The sequence below is a fragment of the Pristiophorus japonicus genome, chromosome 30 (assembly GCF_044704955.1).
Source record: "Pristiophorus japonicus isolate sPriJap1 chromosome 30, sPriJap1.hap1, whole genome shotgun sequence".
NCBI lineage: Eukaryota > Metazoa > Chordata > Chondrichthyes > Pristiophoridae > Pristiophorus > Pristiophorus japonicus.
This window is the reverse complement of record NC_092006.1, coordinates 14,102,033-14,121,306: the sequence shown is the minus strand read 5'-3', so window position 1 is coordinate 14,121,306 and position 19,274 is coordinate 14,102,033. Positions and strand designations below refer to the sequence as shown.

General features: G+C 55.7%; 1 protein-coding gene across 1 annotated transcript; it reads left to right on the top strand.

The window, feature by feature from the left end:
* The first annotated feature begins 1,001 nt into the window (after positions 1–1,001).
* Positions 1,002–18,840, top strand: LOC139240129 (ephrin-A3-like). Its single transcript, XM_070868504.1, has 5 exons — positions 1,002–1,096; positions 8,203–8,492; positions 10,270–10,335; positions 12,391–12,471; positions 18,716–18,840. Exons 1-5 carry the CDS (start codon positions 1,002–1,004, stop codon positions 18,838–18,840), a joined length of 657 nt encoding a protein of 218 aa, XP_070724605.1.
* The last annotated feature ends 434 nt before the right edge of the window (positions 18,841–19,274 follow it).

Here is a 19,274-nt window from a genome sequence, read left to right as displayed (position 1 = left end):
CTACAACCCTCCCTATCTCTGTAACCTCCTCCAGCCCCACAATCCCCCGAGATCTCTGCGCTCCTCTAATTCTGCCCTCCTGAGCATCCCTGATTATAATCGCTCCACCATCGGTGGCCGTGCCTTCAGCTGCCTGGGCCCCAAGCTCTGGAACTCCCTCCCTAAACCTCTCCACCCCTCTCTCCTTCGAAACGCTCCGTAAAACCGATCTCTTTGACCCAGCTTTTGGTCACCTGTCCCCAATATCTCCTCCTGTGGCTCGGGGTCAAATTTATCTGTTTTGTCTTGTTACGCTGCTGTGAAGCACCTTGATAGATTTTACTAGGTTAAAGGCGCAATATAAATACAATTTGTTGTTGTTAGATTAGAGAATGCTAGGGGGTGATTTTATTGAGCTCTTTTAGGACTTTGATGGGGTAGAACTTATGGAAAGGTATAAGATTATGAGGGGGCTTGACAAGGTGAATGCAGAGAGGATGTTTCCACTGATGGGGGAGACTAGAACTAGGGGGCATGGTCTTAGAATAAGGGGCCGCCCATTTAAAACTGAGATGAGGAGGAATTTCTTCTCTCAGAGGGTTGTAAATCTGTGGAATTCACTGCCCCAGAGAGCTGTGGAGGCTGGGACATTGAATATATTTAAGGTGGAGATAGACAGATTTTTGAGCGATAAGGGAGTGAAGGATTATGGGGAGCGGGCAGGGAAGTGGAGCTGAGTCCATGATCGGATCAGCCATGATCGTATTAAATGGCGGAGCAGGCTCGAGGGGCCGAATGGCCGACTCCTGCTCCTATTTCTTATGTTCTTAAACCTTTTTTCCACTGCTGGGGCGGTGGGGTGGGGAGGGGTGGCCCTGCCTATCCTTAAAATCAGAGCTAGTCGTTCAGGAAAAAAGTTGGGAAATATTTCTTCCTCCAAAGGGCGATAGGAGTGGTTCGGAATGTCGGGGGTATGATTAAGAAGTTTACAGATGATACTAGAATGGGCCGTGGGGTTGATAATGAAGAATAAAGCTGCAGACTGCAGGAAGATATCGATGAACTGGTCAGGTGGGCAGAGCAGTGGCAAATGGGATTCAATCCGGAGAAGTGTGAGGTAATGCAAGGGAATACACATTAAATGGTCATACACTGAGAAGTGTAGAGGAACAGAGGGACCCTGGAGTGCAGGTCCACAGATCCCTGAAGGTCGCAGGCCAGGTGGATAAGGTGGTTAAGAAGGCACACGGAATACTTGCCTTTATTAGCCGAGGCATGGAATACAAGAGCAGGGAGGTTATGCTTGAACTGTATAAAACACTGGTTAGGCCACAGCTGGAGTACTGCGTGCAGTTCTGGTCACCTCATTACAGGAAAGATGTGATTGCACTAGAGAGGGTGCAGAGGAGATTTACCAGGATGTTGCACTAGAGAGGGTACAGAGGAGATTTACCAGGATGTTGCACTGGAGAGGGTACAGAGGAGATTTACCAGGATGTTGCACTGGAGAGGGTACAGAGGAGATTTACCAGGATGTTGCACTAGAGAGGGTACAGAGGAGATTTACCAGGATGTTGCACTGGAGAGGGTACAGAGGAGATTTACCAGGATGTTGCACTAGAGAGGGTACAGAGGAGATTTACCAGGATGTTGCACTGGAGAGGGTGCAGAGGAGATTTACCAGGATGTTGCACTAGAGAGGGTGCAGAGGAGATTTACCAGGATGTTGCACTAGAGAGGGTACAGAGGAGATTTACCAGGATGTTGCACTAGAGAGGGTACAGAGGAGATTTACCAGGATGTTGCACTGGAGAGGGTACAGAGGAGATTTACCAGGATGTTGCACTGGAGAGGGTACAGAGGAGATTTACCAGGATGTTGCACTAGAGAGGGTACAGAGGAGATTTACCAGGATGTTGCACTAGAGAGGGTACAGAGGAGATTTACCAGGATGTTGCACTGGAGAGGGTACAGAGGAGATTTACCAGGATGTTGCACTAGAGAGGGTACAGAGGAGATTTACCAGGATGTTGCACTGGAGAGGGTACAGAGGAGATTTACCAGGATGTTGCACTAGAGAGGGTACAGAGGAGATTTACCAGGATGTTGCACTGGAGAGGGTACAGAGGAGATTTACCAGGATGTTGCACTAGAGAGGGTACAGAGGAGATTTACCAGAATGTTGCACTGGAGAGGGTACAGAGGAGATTTACCAGGATGTTGCACTAGAGAGGGGACAGAGGAGATTTACCAGGATGTTGCACTGGAGAAGGTACAGAGGAGATTTACCAGGATGTTGCACTGGAGAGGGTACAGAGGAGATTTACCAGGATGTTGCACTGGAGAGGGTACAGAGGAGATTTACCAGGATGTTGCACTGGAGAGGGTACAGAGGAGATTTACCAGGATGTTGCACTGGAGAGGGTACAGAGGAGATTTACCAGGATGTTGCACTGGAGAGGGTACAGAGGAGATTTACCAGGATGTTGCACTGGACTGGAGAATTTTAGCGATGAGGAAAGATTGGATAGGCTGGGGTTGTTTTCTTTGGAACAGAGGAGGCTGAGGGGAGACCTGATTGAGGTGTATAACATTATGAGGGGCCTGGATAGAGTGGATAGGACGGTCCTGTTTCCCTCAGCAGAGGGGTCAACAACCAGGGGATGTAGATTTAAAGAAAGGGAACTTTACTCTGTATCTAACCCCCTGTACCTGCCCTGGGAGTGTTTGATGGGGACAGTGTAGAGGGAGCTTTACTCTGTATCTAACCCCGTGCTGTACCTGCCCTGGGAGTGTTTGATGGGACAGTGTAGAGGGAGCTTTACTCTGTATCTAACCCCGTGCTGTACCTGCCCTGGGAGTGTTTGATGGGACAGTGTAGAGGGAGCTTTACTCTGTATCTAACCCCGTGCTGTACCTGCCCTGGGAGTGTTTGATGGGACAGTGTAGAGGGAGCTTTACTCTGTATCTAACCCCGTGCTGTACCTGCCCTGGGAGTGTGTGATGGGACAGTGTAGAGGGAGCTTCACTCTGTATCTAACCCCGTGCTGTACCTGCCCTGGGAGTGTTTGATGGGACAGTGTAGAGGGAGCTTTACTCTGTATCTAACCCCGTGCTGTACCTGCCCTGGGAGTGTTTGATGGGACAGTGTAGAGGGAGCTTTACTCTGTATCTAACCCCGTGCTGTACCTGCCCTGGGAGTGTTTGATGGGACAGTGTAGAGGGAGCTTTACTCTGTATCTAACCCCGTGCTGTACCTGCCCTGGGAGTGTTTGATGGGACAGTGTAGAGGGAGCTTTACTCTGTATCTAACCCCCTGTACCTGCCCTGGGAGTGTTTGATGGGACAGTGTAGAGGGAGCTTTACTCTGTATCTAACCCCCTGTACCTGCCCTGGGAGTGTTTGATGGGACAGTGTAGAGGGAGCTTTACTCTGTATCTAACCCCGTGCTGTACGTGCGGTGAGGGTGGTGTGGGTTTATTTGAGATGTGTAAATGTTTGCTGTGCTCTGTGACGACATTAAGAAACAAAGGCAGGTATTTCAGTGATCTGATAGGCGAGGCCGCAACGGAATTTATTTATTCCATTAGTTGAACAAAATCTTTTTCTTTTCATGTTAAATACCCCTTTTATACTATATATAAACCCCCCGAACCCCTCGATTAGATTCCAGCCTGTAACTCACTCCCGGGTATCTGTTATTCTATATATAAACCCCCCCCGAACCCCTCGATTAGATTCCAGCCTGTAACTCACTCCCGGGTATCTGTTATTCTATATATAAACCCCCCCCGAACCCCTCGATTAGATTCCAGCCTGTAACTCACTCCCGGGTATCTGTTATTCTATATATAAACCCCCCGAACCCCTCGATTAGATTCCAGCCTGTAACTCAATCCCAGGTATCCGTGATTCTATATATAAACCCCCTGAACCCCTCGATTAGATTCCAGCCTGTAACTCAATCCCAGGTATCCGTGATTCTATATATAATCCCTCGATTAGATTCCAGCCTGTAACTCAATCCCAGGTATCCGTGATTCTATATATAAACCCCCGAACCCCTCGATTAGATTCCAGCCTGTAACTCACTCCCGGGATTCCGTTATTCTATATATAAACCCCCCGAACCTCTCGATTAGATTCCAGCCTGTAACTCACTCCCGGGTATCCGTTATTCTATATATAAACCCCCCTGAACTCCTCGATTAGATTCCAGCCTGTAACTCACTCCCGGGATTCCGTTATTCTATATATAAACCCCCCGAACCTCTCGATTAGATTCCAGCCTGTAACTCACTCCTGGGTATCCGTTTTTCTATATATAAACACCCGCGAACCCCTCGATTAGATTCCAGCCTGTAACTCACTCCCGGGTATCTGTTATTCTATATATAAATCCCCTGAACCCCTCGATTAGATTCCAGCCTGTAACTCACTCCCGGGTATCCTTTATTCTATATAGAAACCCCCCGAACCCCTCAATTAGATTCCAGCCTGTAACTCACTCCCGGTTATCTGTTATTCTATATATAAACCCCCCGAACCTCCCGATTAGATTCCAGCCTGTAACTCACTCCCGGGTATCCGTTATTCTATATATAAACCCCCCAAACCCCTCGATTAGATTCCAGCCTGTAACTCACTCCCGGGGTATCTGTTATTCTATATATAAACCCCCCGAACCCCCCGATTAGACTCCAGCCTGTAACTCACTCCCGGGGTATCTGTTATTCTATATATAAACACCCCTGAACCCCTCGATTAGATTCCAGCCTGTAACTAACTCCCAGGTATCTGTTATTCTATATATAAACCCCCTGAACCCCTCGATTAGATTCCAGCCTGTAACTCACTCCCGGGTACCCGTTATTCTACATATAAACCCCACCGAACTCCTCGGTTAGATTCCAGCTGGTAACTCTTGCCAAAATCTGGTATTCTATATATAAAGCCCCTGAACCCCTCGATTAGATTTCAGCCTGTAACTCACTCCCGGGTATCTATTATTCTATATATAAATCCCCCGAACTCCTCGATTAGATTCCAGCCTGTAACTCACTCCCGGGTATCCGTTATTCTATATATCAACCCCCCGAACCCCTCGATTAGATTCCAGCGTGTAACTCACTCCCGGTGTATCCGTTATTCTATATATAAACCCCCCCGAACCCCTCGATTAGATTCCAGCCTGTAACTCACTCCCAGGTATCTGTTATTCTATATATCAACCCCCCGAACCCCTCGATTAGATTCCAGCCTGTAACTCACTCCCGGGTATCTGTTATTCTATATATAAACCCCCCCGAACCCCTCGATTAGATTCCAGCCTGTAACTCACTCCCGGGTATCTGTTATTCTATATATAAACCCCCCGAACCCCTCGATTAGATTCCAGCCTGTAACTCACTCCCAGGTATCTGTTATTCTATATATAATCCCCCCGAACCCCTCGATTAGATTCCAGCCTGTAACTCACTCCCAGGTATCTGTTATTCTATATATAATCCCCCCGAACCCCTCGATTAGATTCCAGCCTGTAACTCACTCCCGGGTATCTGTTATTCTATATATAAACCCCCCCGAACCCCTCGATTAGATTCCAGCCTGTAACTCACTCCCGGGTATCTGTTATTCTATATATAAACCCCCCGAACCCCTCGATTAGATTCCAGCCTGTAACTCACTCCTGGGTATCTGTTATTCTATATATAAACCCCCCCGAACCCCTCGATTAGATTCCAGCCTGTAACTCACTCCTGTCTGATTGCCCTGTAATATTAATGCAGCACAGGCTGGTAATGCGGGTGTTCACCACTTGAGAGCGCTGTGGTCTCTGCTATGTGGAAATTCCGGGATTTTACACAGCTTCCGAAGATGTGGGAAGATGGAGTGGACTTTTCAGCTGTTCCCCACAAAAAGCTGTGGATGCTGAGGGTTGAATTGGAGCTATTAAGACTGAGATGGGTCAGCATCTTAGGCAGTCCATCGGAATCGAGGAAGACTTGCTTCCGCTCTTAACACGAGTCCTTAGGTGGCTGAACAGCCCAATACGAGAGCCACAGTCCCTGTCACAGGTGGGACAGACAGTGGTTGAGGGAAGGGGAGGGTGGGACTGGTTTGCCGCACGCTCCTTCCGCTGCCTGCGCTTGGTTTCTGCACGCTCTCGGCGACGAGACTCGAGGTGCTCAGCGCCCTCCCGGATGCACTTCCTCCACTTAGCGCGGACTGGTCTTTGGGCCCAGGGACTCCCAGGTGTCAGTGGGGATGTTGCACTTTATCAGGGAGGCTTTGAGGGTGGTCCCTTGTAACGTTTCCTCTGCCCACCTTTGGCTCGTTTGCCGTGAAGGAGTTCCGAGTGGAGCGCTTGCTTTGGGAGTCTCGTGTCGGGGGCATGTGGACAATGTGGCCCTGCCCAGCGGAGCTGGTCGAGTGTGGTCAGTGCTTCGATGCTGGGGATGTTGGCCTGGTCGAGGACGCTAACGTTGGTGCGTCTGTCCTCCCAGGGGATTTGCAGGATCTTGCGGAGACATCGTTGGTGGTATTTCTCCAGCGACTTGAGGTGTCTACTGTACATGGTCCATGTCTGTGAGCCATACAGGAGGGCGGGTATCACTACAGCCCTGTAGACCATGAGCTCGGTGGTAGGTTTGAGGGCCTGGTCTTCGAACCAGGGTAGAGTTGAAAGATGGGTAGAGTTTTGTTGGGTCCGGATATCAATGAACAGGGTATGAGGTGAGTGGATGGAGATAGGTCACAGTTCAGCCATAATCTCATTGAATGTCAGAACGGGCTGGAGATAGAAAGAAAAGGCAGACTTGCATTTCTATAGCGCCTTTCACGACCACCGGACGTCACAAAGCGCTGCACATCCAATGAAGTACTTTTGGAGTGTGCTCACTGTTGTATTGTGGGAAACGCGGCAGCTCAATTTGCGCACAGCAAGCTCCCACACACAGCAATGTGATAATGACCCGGATCATCTGTTTTAGTGATGTTGGTTAAGGGATAAATATTGGCCCCAGGACACCGGGGAGAACTCCCCCTGCTCTTCTTCCAATAGTGGCCCCGGGATCTTTTACATCCACCCGAGAGGGCAGACGGGGCCTCGGTTTAACGTCTCATCCAAAAGATGGTCCCTCTGACAGTCCGGCACTCCCTCAGTACCGCCCCTCCGACAGTGCGGCGCTCCCTCAGTACCGCCCCTCCGACAGTGCGGCGCTCCCTCAGTACCGCCCCTCCGACAGTGCGGCGCTCCCTCAGTACCGCCCCTCCGACAGTGCGGCGCTCCCTCAGTACCGCCCCTCCGACAGTGCGGCTCTCCCTCAGTACCGCCCCTCCGACAGTGCGGCACTCCCTCAGTACCGCCCCTCCGACAGTGCGGCACTCCCTCAGTACCGCCCCTCCGACAGTGCTGCACTCCCTCAGTACCGCCCCTCCGACAGTGCGGCACTCCCTCAGTACCGCCCCTCCGACAGTGCGGCACTCCCTCAGTACCGCCCCTCCGACAGTGCGGCACTCCCTCAGTACTGCCCCTCCGACAGTGCGGCGCTCCCTCAGTACTGCCCCTCCGACAGTGCGGCGCTCCCTCAGTACTGCCCCTCCGACAGTGCGGCACTCCCTCAGTACCGCCCCTCCGACAGTGCGGCACTCCCTCAGTACCGCCCCTCCGACAGTGCGGCGCTCCCTCAGTACCGCCCCTCCGACAGTGCAGCGCTCCCTCAGTACCGCCCCTCCTACAGTGCGGCGCTCCCTCAGTACCGCCCCTCCGACAGTGCGGCGCTCCCTCAGTACCGCCCCTCCGACAGCGCGGCACTCCCTCAGTACTGCCCCTCCGACAGCGCGGCACTCCCTCAGTACTGCCCTTCCGACAGTGCGGCACTCCCTCAGTACTGCCCCTCCGACAGTGCGGCACTCCCTCAGTACTGCCCCTCCGACAGTGCGGCGCTCCCTCAGTACTGCCCTTCCGACAGTGCGGCACTCCCTCAGTACTGCCCCTCCGACAGTGCGGCGCTCCCTCAGTACTGCCCCTCCGACAGTGCGGCACTCCCTCAGTACTGCCCCTCCGACCGTGCGGCGCTCCCTCAGTACTGCCCCTCCGACCGTCTGACACTGGGAGACTGCCAGAGGGAGGGGAGGGGGGACAATTGGAGGGGGTGGGGCTGGGGGAAGCGACGGAGACATTCTCTGACGGGTGTCACGGTTTGTCCCCTGTGTGTGCAGCCTGCGGCGGGAGGGTTACACGGTGCAGGTGAACGTGAACGATTACCTGGATATTTACTGCCCACACTACAACGGCTCGGTGGCGGAGCACAAGATGGAGCAGTACATCCTGTACATGGTCAACCGCGAGGGATACCGCTCCTGCAACACCAACCTGGGCTTCAAACGCTGGGAGTGTAACCGGCCCCACGCCCCCCACAGCCCCATCAAGTTCTCCGAGAAGTTCCAGCGTTACAGCGCCTTCTCCCTGGGATATGAGTTCCATGTCGGGCACGAGTATTACTACATCTGTGAGTGTGGGAATGGGGGGGAGTGGGGGGGGAGAGGGGGGAGTGGGGGGAGGGAGGGGGGAGTGGGGGGAGGGAGAGAGGGGGGAGTGTGGGGAGGGAGGGGGGAGTGGGGGGAGGGAGAGAGGGGGGAGTGTGGGGAGGGAGGGGGGAGTGGGGGGAGGGAGGGGGGAGTGGGGGGAGAGAGAGAGGCGGGGGGAGAGAGAGAGCGGGGAGGGAGGGAGGGAGAGAGTGGGGGGAGAGAGAGAGTGGGGGGGAGAGAGAGAGTGGGGGGGCGGGAGAGAGAGCAGGGGGAAGGGAGAGAGAGTGGGAGGAAGGGAGGGAGAGAGAGCTTGGAGGGGGAGGGAGGGAGGGAGGGAGAGAGAGGGAGGGAGGGAGAGAGTGGAGGGGAGAGAGAGAGTGGGGGGCGGGAGAGAGAGAGTGGGGGGAGAGAGAGAGGCGGGGGGAGGGAGAGAGAGAGTGGGGGGAGAGAGAGAGGCGGGGGGAGAGAGAGAGTGGGGGGGGGAGGGAGGGAGAGAGTGGGGGGAGAGAGAGAGGCGGGGGGAGAGAGAGAGTGGGGGGGGGGAGAGAGAGTGGGGGGGCGGAAGAGAGAGCAGGGGGAAGGGAGAGAGAGCGGGTGGAAGGGAGGGAGAGAGAGCGGGAGGGGGAGGGAGAGAGTGGGGGACGGGAGAGAGAGCAGGGGGAAGGGAGAGAGAGCGGGAGGAAGGGAGGGAGAGAGAGCTTGGAGGGGGAGGGAGGGAGGGAGGGAGGGAGAGAGTGGGGGGGGGGAGAGAGAGAGTGGGGGGCGGGAGAGAGAGCAGGGGGAAGGGAGAGAGAGCGGGAGGAAGGGAGGGAGAGTGAGCTTGGAGGGGGAGGGAGGGAGGGAGGGAGAGAGGGGGCAGGGAGGGAGGGAGAGAGTGGAGGGGAGAGAGAGAGTGGGGGGCGGGAGAGAGAGAGCAGGGGGAAGGGAGAGAGAGCGGGAGGAAGGGAGGGAGAGAGAGCGGGAGGGGGAGGGAGGGAGGGAGGGAGAGAGGGGGGAGGGAGAGAGAGACGGAGGGCGAGATAGAGGGAGGGAGATAGAGAGGGAGAGAGAGAGGGAGAGGGAGAGGGAGGGAGAACGAGACAGTTTGAGGGAGATGGGGGGATTGAGAGAATTGCAGATGGAGAGTGTCAACGTACGTGAGAAAGAGGGAGAGAAGGAGCAATATAGAGCGAAACAGAGAGAGAGAACGTGTGAAAAAGGGAGAGACAGAAAATGACACAGACGGAGGGAGTGACGGATGTTGGTGTGATAGTTCGATAGATAGATAGAGATAGAGACAGATATAGTGTTAGTTAGAGAGAAATAGTTAGAGATCGGGGAGAAAGAACAGGATCTTTTAGATAGGGAGGGATGTAGGGGCTGGAGGGAGTTACAGAGATAGGGAGGGGTGTAGGGGCTGGAGGGGGTTACAGAGATAGGGAGGGGTGTAGGGGCTAGAGGAGGTTACAGAGATAGGGAGGGGTGTAGGGGCTGGAGGAGGTTACAGAGATAGGGAGGGGTGTAGGGGCTGGAGGAGGTTACAGAGATAGGGAGGGGTGTAGGGGCTGGAGGAGGTTACAGAGATAGGGAGGGGTGTAGGGGCTGGAGGGGGTTACAGAGATAGGGAGGGGCTGGAGGGGGTTACAGAGATAGGGAGGGGTGGAGGGGCTGGAGGGGGTTACAGAGATAGGGAGGGGTGTAGGGGCTGGAGGGGGTTACAGAGATAGGGAGGGGAGAATGGGCGCAACTCTTGTTACAACTTTTGTTTTTCTGTTGTAGCTACTCCGACCCATCACCACGGGAAAACGTGCCTGAAGATGAAGGTGTTTGTGTGCTGTTCAACCTGTGAGTATCTGTGAGGAGTAGCTTCAGTTGGAGAGATGTACCGCCTCATAATCTAGACTTACATTTCTATCACCCCTCCGACGCTCCCTCAGTACTGCCCCTCCGACAGTGTGGGGCTCCCTCAGTACTGCCCCTCCGAAAGTGTGGGGCTCCCTCAGTACTGCCCCTCCGACAGTGCGGCGCTCCCTCAGTACCGCCCCTCCCACAGTGCGGCACTCCCTCAGTACTGCCCCTCCGACAGTGCGGCACTCCCTCAGTACTGCCCCTCCGACAGTGCGGCACTCCCTCAGTACCGCCCCTCCGACAGTGCGGCGCTCCCTCAGTACTGCCCCTCCGACAGTGCGGTGCTCCCTCAGTACTGCCCCTCCGACAGTGCGGCACTCCCTCAGTACTGCCCCTCCGACAGTGCGGCTCTCCCTCAGTACTGCCCCTCCGACAGTGCAGCACTCCCTCAGTACTGCCCCTCCAACAGTGCGGCACTCCCTCAGTACTGCCCCTCCGACAGTGCGGGGCTCCCTCAGTACCGCCCCTCCGACAGTGCGGCACTCCCTCAGTACTGCCTCTCCGACAGCGCACTGCGGCGCTCCCTCAGTACTGCACAGGGAGTGTCGGCCTGGATTTAAGTGCACAACTCCCTGGAGTGGGACTTGAACCCACAACCATCGGAATCGGAGCCCAATATGCTGCCCACTGAGCCACAGCTGGCTCCCCTCGACTGTGCAACCTATCCTCATAATTTAACCCCTTTATCCCCGGTGGTATTCTGGTGAATCGGCACTGCTCATCCTCCAAGTCCAGCCTCCCCTTAAATGCCTCGATACTATTCGCCTCAACCCCTCCCTGTGGCAGCGAGTTCCACATTCTCACCGCTCTCTGGGTAAAGAAGTTTCTCCTGAATTCCCCCTTTGGGTTTATCAGTGACTGTCTTATATTGAGGATGCTCACTGGTTTGTCGAGCTGTTGAGTTGGGAGTGGCTTAGCCAGTCACATGATGTTGGCAAGACTCAATAAAGCCCCAGCCAGTTAGGTTCGGGGCATGAGGTATGCAGTTGTGAGCCTGGTGGATGAACTAGTAATGTTCGGTGCGATTGTTAAACCTTTCGCTGATCAAGCCATCATCATCATGGGCGGTCCCTCGGAATCGAGGAAGACTTGCTTCCACTGTTAACATGAGTCCTCAGGTGGCTGAACAGTCCAATACGAGAGCCACAGTCCCTGTCACAGGTGGGACAGACAGTGGTTGAGGGAAGGGGAGGGTGGGACTGGTTTGCCGCACGCTCCTTCCGCTGCCTGCGCTTGGTTTCTGCACGCTCTCGGCGACGAGACTCGAGGTGCTCAGCGCCCTCCCGGATGCACTCCCTCCACTTAGGGCGGACTGGTCTTTGGGCCAGGGACTCCCAGGTGTCGGTGGGGATGTTGCACTTTATCAGGGAGGCTTTGAGGGTGGTCCCTTGTAACGTTTCCTCTGCCCACCTTGGGCTCGTTCGCCATGAAGGAGTTCCAAGTAGAGCGCTTGCTTTGGGAGTCTCGTGTCGGGGGCATGCGGACAATGTGGCCCTGCCCAGCGGAGCTGGTCGAGTGTGGTCAGTGCTTCGATGCTGGGGATGTTGGCCTGGTCGAGGACGCTAACGTTGGTGCGTCTGTCCTCCCAGGGGATTTGCAGGATCTTGCGGAGACATCGTTGGTGGATATTTCTCCAGCGACTTGAGGTGTCAACTAGTTCTTAATAGCAATGTGTTGCTATGAATTCTTAAGCATAGAACCCATGATGCAAACCTATTACAGCCCCCTAGTTCAGATCCCTCGCCGTCTATCCTATTGAACCCTCTCATAATCGTACAGGCCTCAGTAAGGTCCTCCCTCAGCAATCTCTTATCTCGAGAAAGGACCCCAGCCTGTACGGCCTTCCCAGATCGTTCCAACCTCCTTCTTCTTTCCATCTCGGGGCTTTTAGAGGTCGTCCAGTCCCCCGCCAGGCCTGGCCGTGTGTCCCAGCAGCTTGATCACAGGCCCGGGTGTGATTTGCCCTTTGACCTTTGCCCTTTGCCTTTGCAGCTTCACACCCGAGCGAGAAGCTTACCCCGACCGCCCCGCAGTTCACGGTGGGCCACGACGTGAAGACCATAGAGGACCTGGGTGAGTCACGCGCTGCCGCGGGGCGCTGAGATCGGCTCGGGCACAAACAGGGCCGCACTCGGGACTGGAGGGATGGGCTTCGATGGGAGGGTTAGGGGACTGGAGGGATGGGCTTCGATGGGAGGGTTAGGGGACTGGAGGGATGGGCTTCGATGGGAGGGTTAGGGGACGGGAGGGATGGGCTTCGATGGGAGGGTTAGGGGACGGGAGGGATGGGCTTCGATGGGAGAGTTAGGGGACGGGAGGGATGGGCTTCGATGGGAGGGTTAGGGGACTGGAGGGATGGGCTTCGATGGGAGAGTTAGGGGACTGGAGGGATGGGCTTCGATGGGAGGGTTGGGGACTGGGGGAATGGGCTTCGATGGGAGAGTTAGGGGACTGGAGGGATGGGCTTCGATGGGAGGGTTAGGGGACTGGAGGGATGGGCTTCGATGGGAGGGTTAGGGGACTGGAGGGATGGGCTTCGATGGGAGGGTTAGGGGACGGGAGGGATGGGCTTCAATGGGAGAGTTAGGGGACTGGAGGGATGGGCTTCGATGGGAGGGTTAGGGGACGGGAGGGATGGGCTTCGATGGGAGGGTTAGGGGACTGGAGGGATGGGCTTCGATGGGAGGGTTAGGGGATTGGAGGGATGGGCTTCGATGGGAGGGTTAGGGGACTGGAGGGATGGGCTTCGATGGGAGGGTTAGGGGACTGGAGGGATGGGCTTCGATGGGAGGATTAGGGGACTGGAGGGATGGGCTTCGATGGGAGGGTTAGGGGACTGGAGGGATGGGCTTCGATGGGAGGGTTAGGGGACTGGAGGGATGGGCTTCGATGGGAGGGTTAGGGGACGGGAGGGATGGGCTTCGATGGGAGAGTTAGGGGACGGGAGGGATGGGCTTCGATGGGAGGGTTAGGGGACTGGAGGGATGGGCTTCGATGGGAGGGTTAGGGGACTGGAGGGATGGGCTTCGATGGGAGAGTTAGGGGACGGGAGGGATGGGCTTCGATGGGAGAGTTAGGGGACTGGAGGGATGGGCTTCGATGGGAGAGTTAGGGGATGGGAGGGATGGGCTTCGATGGGAGGGTTAGGGGACTGGAGGGATGGGCTTCAATGGGAGGGTTAGGGGACTGGAGGGATGGGCTTCGATGGGAGGGTTAGGGGATGGGAGGGATGGGCTTCGATGGGAGGGTTAGGGGACGGGAGGGATGGGCTTCGATGGGAGGGTTCGGGGACTGAAGGGATGGGCTTCGATGGGAGGGTTAGGGGACGGGAGGGATGGGCTTCGATGGGAGGGTTAGGGGATGGGAGGGATGGGCTTCGATGGGAGTGTTAGGGGACTGGAGGGATGGGCTTCGATGGGAGGGTTAGGGGACGGGAGGGATGGGCTTCGATGGGAGGGTTAGGGGACTGGAGGGCTCGGCTTCGATGGGAGGGTTAGGGGACTGGAGGGATGGGCTTCGATGGGAGGGTTAGGGGACTGGAGGGATGGGCTTCGATGGGAGGGTTAGGGAACTGGAGGGATGGGCTTCGATGGGAGGGTTAGGGAACTGGAGGGATGGGCTTCGATGGGAGAGTTAGGGGACTGGAGGGATGGGCTTCGATGGGAGGGTTAGGGGACTGGAGGGATAGGCTTCGATGGGAGGGTTAGGGGACTGGAGGGATGGGCTTCGATGGGAGGGTTCGGGGACTGGAGGGATGGGCTTCGATGGGAGAGTTAGGGGACTGGAGGGATGGGCTTCGATGGGAGAGTTAGGGGACTGGAGGGATGGGCTTCGATGGGAGGGTTAGGGGACAGGAGGGATGGGCTTCGATGGGAGGGTTAGGGGACTGGAGGGATGGACTTCGATGGGAGGGTTAGGGGACTGGAGGGATGGGCTTCGATGGGAGAGTTAGGGGACTGGAGGGATGGGCTTCGATGGGAGGGTTGGGGACTGGGGGAATGGGCTTCGATGGGAGGGTTCGGGGACTGGAAGGATGGGCTTCGATGGGAGGGTTAGGGGATGGGAGGGATGGGCTTCGATGGGAGGGTTAGGGGACTGGAGGGATGGGCTTCGATGGGAGAGTTCGGGGACTGGAGGGATGGGCTTCGATGGGAGGGTTCGGGGTCTGGAGGGATGGGCTTCGATGGGAGGGTTAGGGGACTGGAGGGATGGGCTTCGATGGGAGGGTTAGGGGACTGGAGGGATGGGCTTCGATGGGAGGGTTAGGGGACTGGAGGGATGGGCTTCGATGGAAGGGTTAGGGGACTGGAGGGATGGGCTTCAATGGGAGAGTTAGGGGACTGGAGGGATGGGCTTCGATGGGAGGGTTAGGGGACTGGAGGGATGGGCTTCGATGGGAGGGTTAGGGGATGGGAGGGATGGGCTTCGATGGGAGAGTTAGGGGACTGGAGGGATGGGCTTCGATGGGAGGGTTAGGGGACTGGAGGGATGGGCTTCGATGGGAGAGTTAGGGGACAGGAGGGATGGGCTTCGATGGGAGGGTTAGGGGATGGGAGGGATGGGCTTCGATGGGAGAGTTAGGGGACTGGAGGGATGGGCTTCGATGGGAGGGTTAGGGGACTGGAGTGATGGGCTTCGATGGGAGGGTTAGGGGACGGGAGGGATGGGCTTCGATGGGAGAGTTAGGGGACGGGAGGGATGAGCTTCGATGGGAGAGTTAGGGGACTGGAGGGATGGGCTTCGATGGGAGAGTTAGGGGACTGGAGGGATGGGCTTCGATGGGAGGGTTAGGGGACTGGAGGGATGGGCTTCGATGGGAGAGTTAGGGGACTGGAGGGATAGGCTTCGATGGGAGGGTTAGGGGACTGGAGGGATGGGCTTCGATGGGAGGGTTAGGGGACGGGAGGGATGGGCTTCGATGGGAGGGTTAGGGGACTGGAGGGATGGGCTTCGATGGGAGAGTTAGGGGACTGGAGGGATAGGCTTCGATGGGAGGGTTAGGGGACTGGAGGGATGGGCTTCGATGGGAGGGTTAGGGGACGGGAGGGATGGGCTTCGATGGGAGGGTTAGGGGACTGGAGGGATGGGCTTCGATGGGAGAGTTAGGGGACTGGGGGGATGGGCTTCGATGGGAGAGTTAGGGGACTGGGGGGATGGGCTTCGATGGGAGGGTTAGGGCACTGGGGGATGGGCTTCGATGGGTGAGCCATTATCGTGCCACATCTCACCTCTTCCGTGCAGCAGTTAGATGCTAAGCTTCGCATTAATTGCCATTAACCAGCACACCTCTCCAGCAGTCTCGTTCGTCTGACCGGGCCTTTTCATGTCCACCAGTAAGGCAACGGGGTTAAGAACGGCACTCTCCAAATGCCTTGGCCCAGGAGATTCACACTGGAACGTTGGGGAGCACAGAGAGCGACCTCCGACAGCCAGTTGGCCAGAGGGCCAGGACCGGACTCCGTTGGGCTTTTATAGACCATAATCCGTTGCGTGCGAAGCATTCTGCCGTCGAGCATCACGGTGAGACTCAATGCCTGGGCCTGAGGCAGGACTCGAAGGCTCGGGCGAGGTGACGAGGGTCTGGGAGGCTCGAGTGGAGCATAAACCGGACCCACCCGTTGGGCTGATTTGCCTCTTTCGTTGCTGCTTATTCCCCGTAAATGAGGAGTCACAGAATTGAAGAGGTTTATGCCGCGGAAGGAGGCCATTCGGCCCATCGTGTCCCGCGCCGGCCGACAAAGAGCCACCCAGCCTAATCCCACTTTCCCGCTCTCGGTCCGTGGCCCTGTGGATTACGGCACTTCAAGTGTTACATCCAGGTACTTTTTAAATGTGGTGAGGGTTTCTGCCTCTACCACCCTTTCAGGCAGTGAGTTCCACCCCAGACCCCACCACCCTCTGGGTGAAGACATTTCCCCTCAAATCCCCTCTAAACCTCCCTCCAATTACTTTAAATCTATGCCCCCTGGTTGTTGACCCCTCTGCCAAGGAAAACAGGTCCGTCCTATCCACTCTATCCAGGCCCCTCATCATTTTATACACCTCAATCAGGTCTCCCCTCAGCCTCCTCTGTTCCAAAGAAAACAACCCCAGCCTATCCAATCTTTCCTCATCGCTAAAATTCTCCAGTCCTGGCAACATCCTGGTAAATCTCCTCTGTACCCTCTCCAGTGCAACATCCTGGTAAATCTCCTCTGTACCCTCTCTAGTGCAACATTTTGGTAAATCTCCTCTGTACCCTCTCTAGTGCAACATCCTGGTAAATCTCCTCTGTACCCTCTCCAGTGCAACATCCTGGTAAATCTCCTCTGTACCCTCTCCAGTGCAACATTCTGGTAAATCTCCTCTGTACCCTCTCCAGTGCAACATCCTGGTAAATCTCCTCTGTACCTTCTCCAGTGCAACATCCTGGTAAATCTCCTCTGTACCCTCTCTAGTGCAACATCCTGGTAAATCTCCTCTGTACCCTCTCCAGTGCAACATCCTGATAAATCTCCTCTGTACCCTCTCTATTACAACATTCTGATAAATCTCCTCTGCAGCCTCTCCAGTGCAACATCCTGGTAAATCTCCTCTGTACCCTCTCCAGTGCAATCACATCTTTCCTGTAATGTGGTGACCAGAACTGCACGCAGTACTCCAGCTGTGGCCTAACCAGTGTTTTATACAGTTCAAGCATAACCTCCCTGCTCTTGTATTCTGTGCCTCGGCTAATAAAGGCAAGTATTCCGTATGCCTTCTTAACCACCTTATCCACCAGGCCTGCTACCTTCAGGGATCTGTGGACCTGCACTCCAGAGTCCCTCTGTTCCTCTACACTTCTCAGTGTCCTGCCATTTGGTTGGCCAGTTCACTTCCCTGAAGGGTGTCAATCAACTCGGGTTGTGTTGTCCACAGATTCCTGGTAGAGTTTGGCTGGAGTCAATCCACCAATGATCGCATTTATTTGCCTCAAATGTTGGCATGACGAGACGTGAACTCGCGATCTCTGGGAATGCGAGGCCAGTAGCAAGCAGAGTCCATCACCAACAACAAATTGCATTTATATAGCGCCTATAATGTGTAGTAAATCGTCCCAAGGCGCTTCACAGGAGCAATTATCTAACAGAATTTGACCCCGAGCCACAGAAGGAGATATCAGGGACAGGCGACCAAAAGCTGGGTCAGAGAGGTCGGTTTTAAGGAGCGTCTTAAAGGAGGAGAGAGAGAGGCGGAGAGGTTTAGGGAGGGAGTTCCAGAGCTTGGGGCCCAGGCAGCTGAATTGGGGGATGCTCAAGAGGGCAGAATTGGAGGAGCGCAGAGATTTCGGGGGGGTTGTAGGGGTTGGAGGAGATTACAGAGATCTCGGAGGGTTGTAGGGCTGGAGGAGGTTACAGAGATAGGACGGGGTGTAGGGGCTGGAGGAGGTTACAGAGATAGGGAGGGGTGTAGGGGCTGGAGGTGGTTACAGAGATAGGGAGGGGTGTGGGGCTGGAGGTTACAGAGATAGGGAGAAGTGTAGGGGCTGGAGGAGGTTACAGAGATAGGGAGGGGTGTAGGGGCTGCAGGAGGTTACAGAGATAGGGAGGGATGTAGGGGCTGGAGGAGGTTACAGAGATAGGGAGGGGTGTGGGGCTGGAGGTTACAGAGATAGGGATGGCTGTAGGGGTGGAGGAGGTTACAGAGATAGGGAGGGGTGTAGGGGCTGGAGGAAGTTACAGAGATAGGGTGGAGTGTGGGGCTGGAGGAGGTTACAGAGATGGGGAGGGATGTAGGGGCTGGAGGAGGTTACAGAGGTCGGGAGGGGTGTAGGGGCTGGAAGAGGTTACAGAGATAGGGAGGGGTGTCGGGGCTGGAGGAGGTTACAGAGATAGGGAAGGGTGTAGGGGCTTGGAGGAGGTTACAGAGATAGGGAGGGGTGTAGGGGCTGGAGGGGGTTCCAGAGATAGGGAGGGGTGTCAGGGCTGGAGGAGGTTACAGAGATAGGGAGAGGTGTAGGGGCTGGAGGAGGTGACAGAGATAGGGAGGGTTGTATGGGCTGGAGGAGGTTACAGAGATAAGGAGGGGTGTCGGGGCTGGAGGAGGTTACAGAGATAGGGAGAGGTGTAGGGGCTGGAGGAGGTGACAGAGATAGGGAGGGGTGTCGGGGCTGGAGGAGGTTACAGAGATAGGGAGAGGTGTAGGGGCTGGAGGAGGTGACAGAGATAGGGAGGAGGCGAGGAGGGATTGGAGGATGACCATTTGAGGTCAAGAGCCCAGCTTTGTGGGAGGGCTGCAGGGCCTGGGGAGGGCGGACTAGTGATGGTTCATTCTCTCTCTCTCTCTCTCTCCCCCGCAGACAACTTCAAACCCGAGGTCCCGAAACTGGAGAAGAGCGTGAGTGGGAGCAGTCCGAGTCGAAGGCACCTGAAGCTGACGGTCGTGTTGTCCCTCTTGCTCCTCTTGACACTATTGGCCTCGTAGCTCGGAGCAATCCCGGTCTTGGTGTCTCCCCGTCGTTGGGGGAAGAGTACAGAATGAACATGAGTTGGGGCACGGTACGGCCTATCCCTCTCCCTCCCCACCTCCTCCTCCCCACCCCCCTTCCCCTCCTTTTCCCCTCCCCCACAAAAGGTCAGCCGTCCGTCAACGTTGAACTCTGACCTTTCCGACCCGGACGAATTTCTCCTGCAGAAACAAAACTCCGAAACCGTCGCGGTTCGAGCCGCATTGGAGATACGAACTACTGGACGACAAATTTACAAATAGAACACACACACACACACACACACACACACAGACGGGAAAAAAACACAAAAAAAACCCCCAATCTTTTTTAGAAAATAGTCAAAGTTGTGCATATTTTAGTCAGGCCGTTGCTTGGCGACAGAAACAAAATGGCCGCCCAACTTGACCAG